This window comes from Buceros rhinoceros, unplaced genomic scaffold, assembly GCF_000710305.1.
Source record: "Buceros rhinoceros silvestris isolate BGI_N320 unplaced genomic scaffold, ASM71030v1 scaffold23826, whole genome shotgun sequence".
NCBI classification, from domain to species: domain Eukaryota; kingdom Metazoa; phylum Chordata; class Aves; order Bucerotiformes; family Bucerotidae; genus Buceros; species Buceros rhinoceros.
The window spans coordinates 2,486-3,351 of NW_010418425.1; the positions used below are offsets into that span (position 1 = coordinate 2,486).

Below are 866 nucleotides of genomic sequence, written 5' to 3' on the forward strand. Positions count from 1 at the left end.
GCTCTCCGGGTGGTGTTGGTGCCGGAGCCTGTAAAGGATGCTCAGTCCTGAGGCTGCCTCGGCCCAGTCAGGGCCAGGGAAGGTGCTGGTGGGGAGCACATCGCGAAGCTGCTGGCTGCCCTCTGCGGTGGGGCTGCCCAGAGGATACGAGAGCTGTGCGGGTAGCAAGCAGCAGGTCAAGGAGGGGATTGCTTTCTGGGCGACAAGGCCTGGGGCTGGGAGCTGGGAGAGCAGCTGGAGCGGTGCTTTGGGGACAGTCCTGGATGTCCCAGGCTGTCACCCTCCCTAGTTACTGTCTTGGATTGTCTGAGTGCTGGGAGTGAGGAGTCCTGCCCTGCTGCCAACCCTGCAAGGTGCTTGGGCTGCGGGAAGAGCTGGTGCTGATGGTGAGGTGCTTGTGTCCTGCAGGAGTCCAACGGCCCCACGGATGCCTACGCAGCCATAGCCAAGGCCGACCGGCTGACCCAGGAACCTGAGAGCATCCGCAAGTGGAGAGAGGAGCAGAAGAAGCGCCTGGAGGAGCTGGGTGAGACCGAAGGCCATGCGTGGCCATGGTCGGAGCATCTTGTGACGTGGCAGTTGGGGCCCTGGGGTCCCTGGCCTGGTGGTGACCCTGCTGTTTCCCAGAGAGGTGTCTCCTGCCCCAAGCTCTGGGTGCCCCTGCCAAAGATCTGCTGTCCTTGGGGCAGCGATGCCTTTCAGACAGACTTGTGGGGACTGGGGACAGGCTGGGGGGCTGCAGCTGTCCTGCTTGCTGGGGGGCTACCCGGGAGACCCAGCGGGTGCCAGTCTGGCTGATGGGGTCTGTCTCGCTCTGGCCATAGATGCAGCATCGAAGGTGACTGAGCAGGAATTGCGTGAGAAGG

At 63.6% G+C, this 866-nt stretch overlaps 1 protein-coding gene across 1 annotated transcript in view; it reads left to right on the forward strand.

Moving 5' to 3' along the window:
- The window catches only part of CLTB (clathrin, light chain B), a gene marked incomplete at its 5' end in the record, with an annotated part of 3,384 nt that overhangs the window by 1,098 nt on the left and 1,420 nt on the right, over positions 1–866 (forward strand). The window contains 2 exons of the mRNA XM_010138554.1: positions 409–526; positions 825–864. Coding sequence (XP_010136856.1) covers positions 409–526; positions 825–864 — 158 coding nt within the window. The remainder of the gene's footprint in view (positions 1–408; positions 527–824; positions 865–866) is intronic.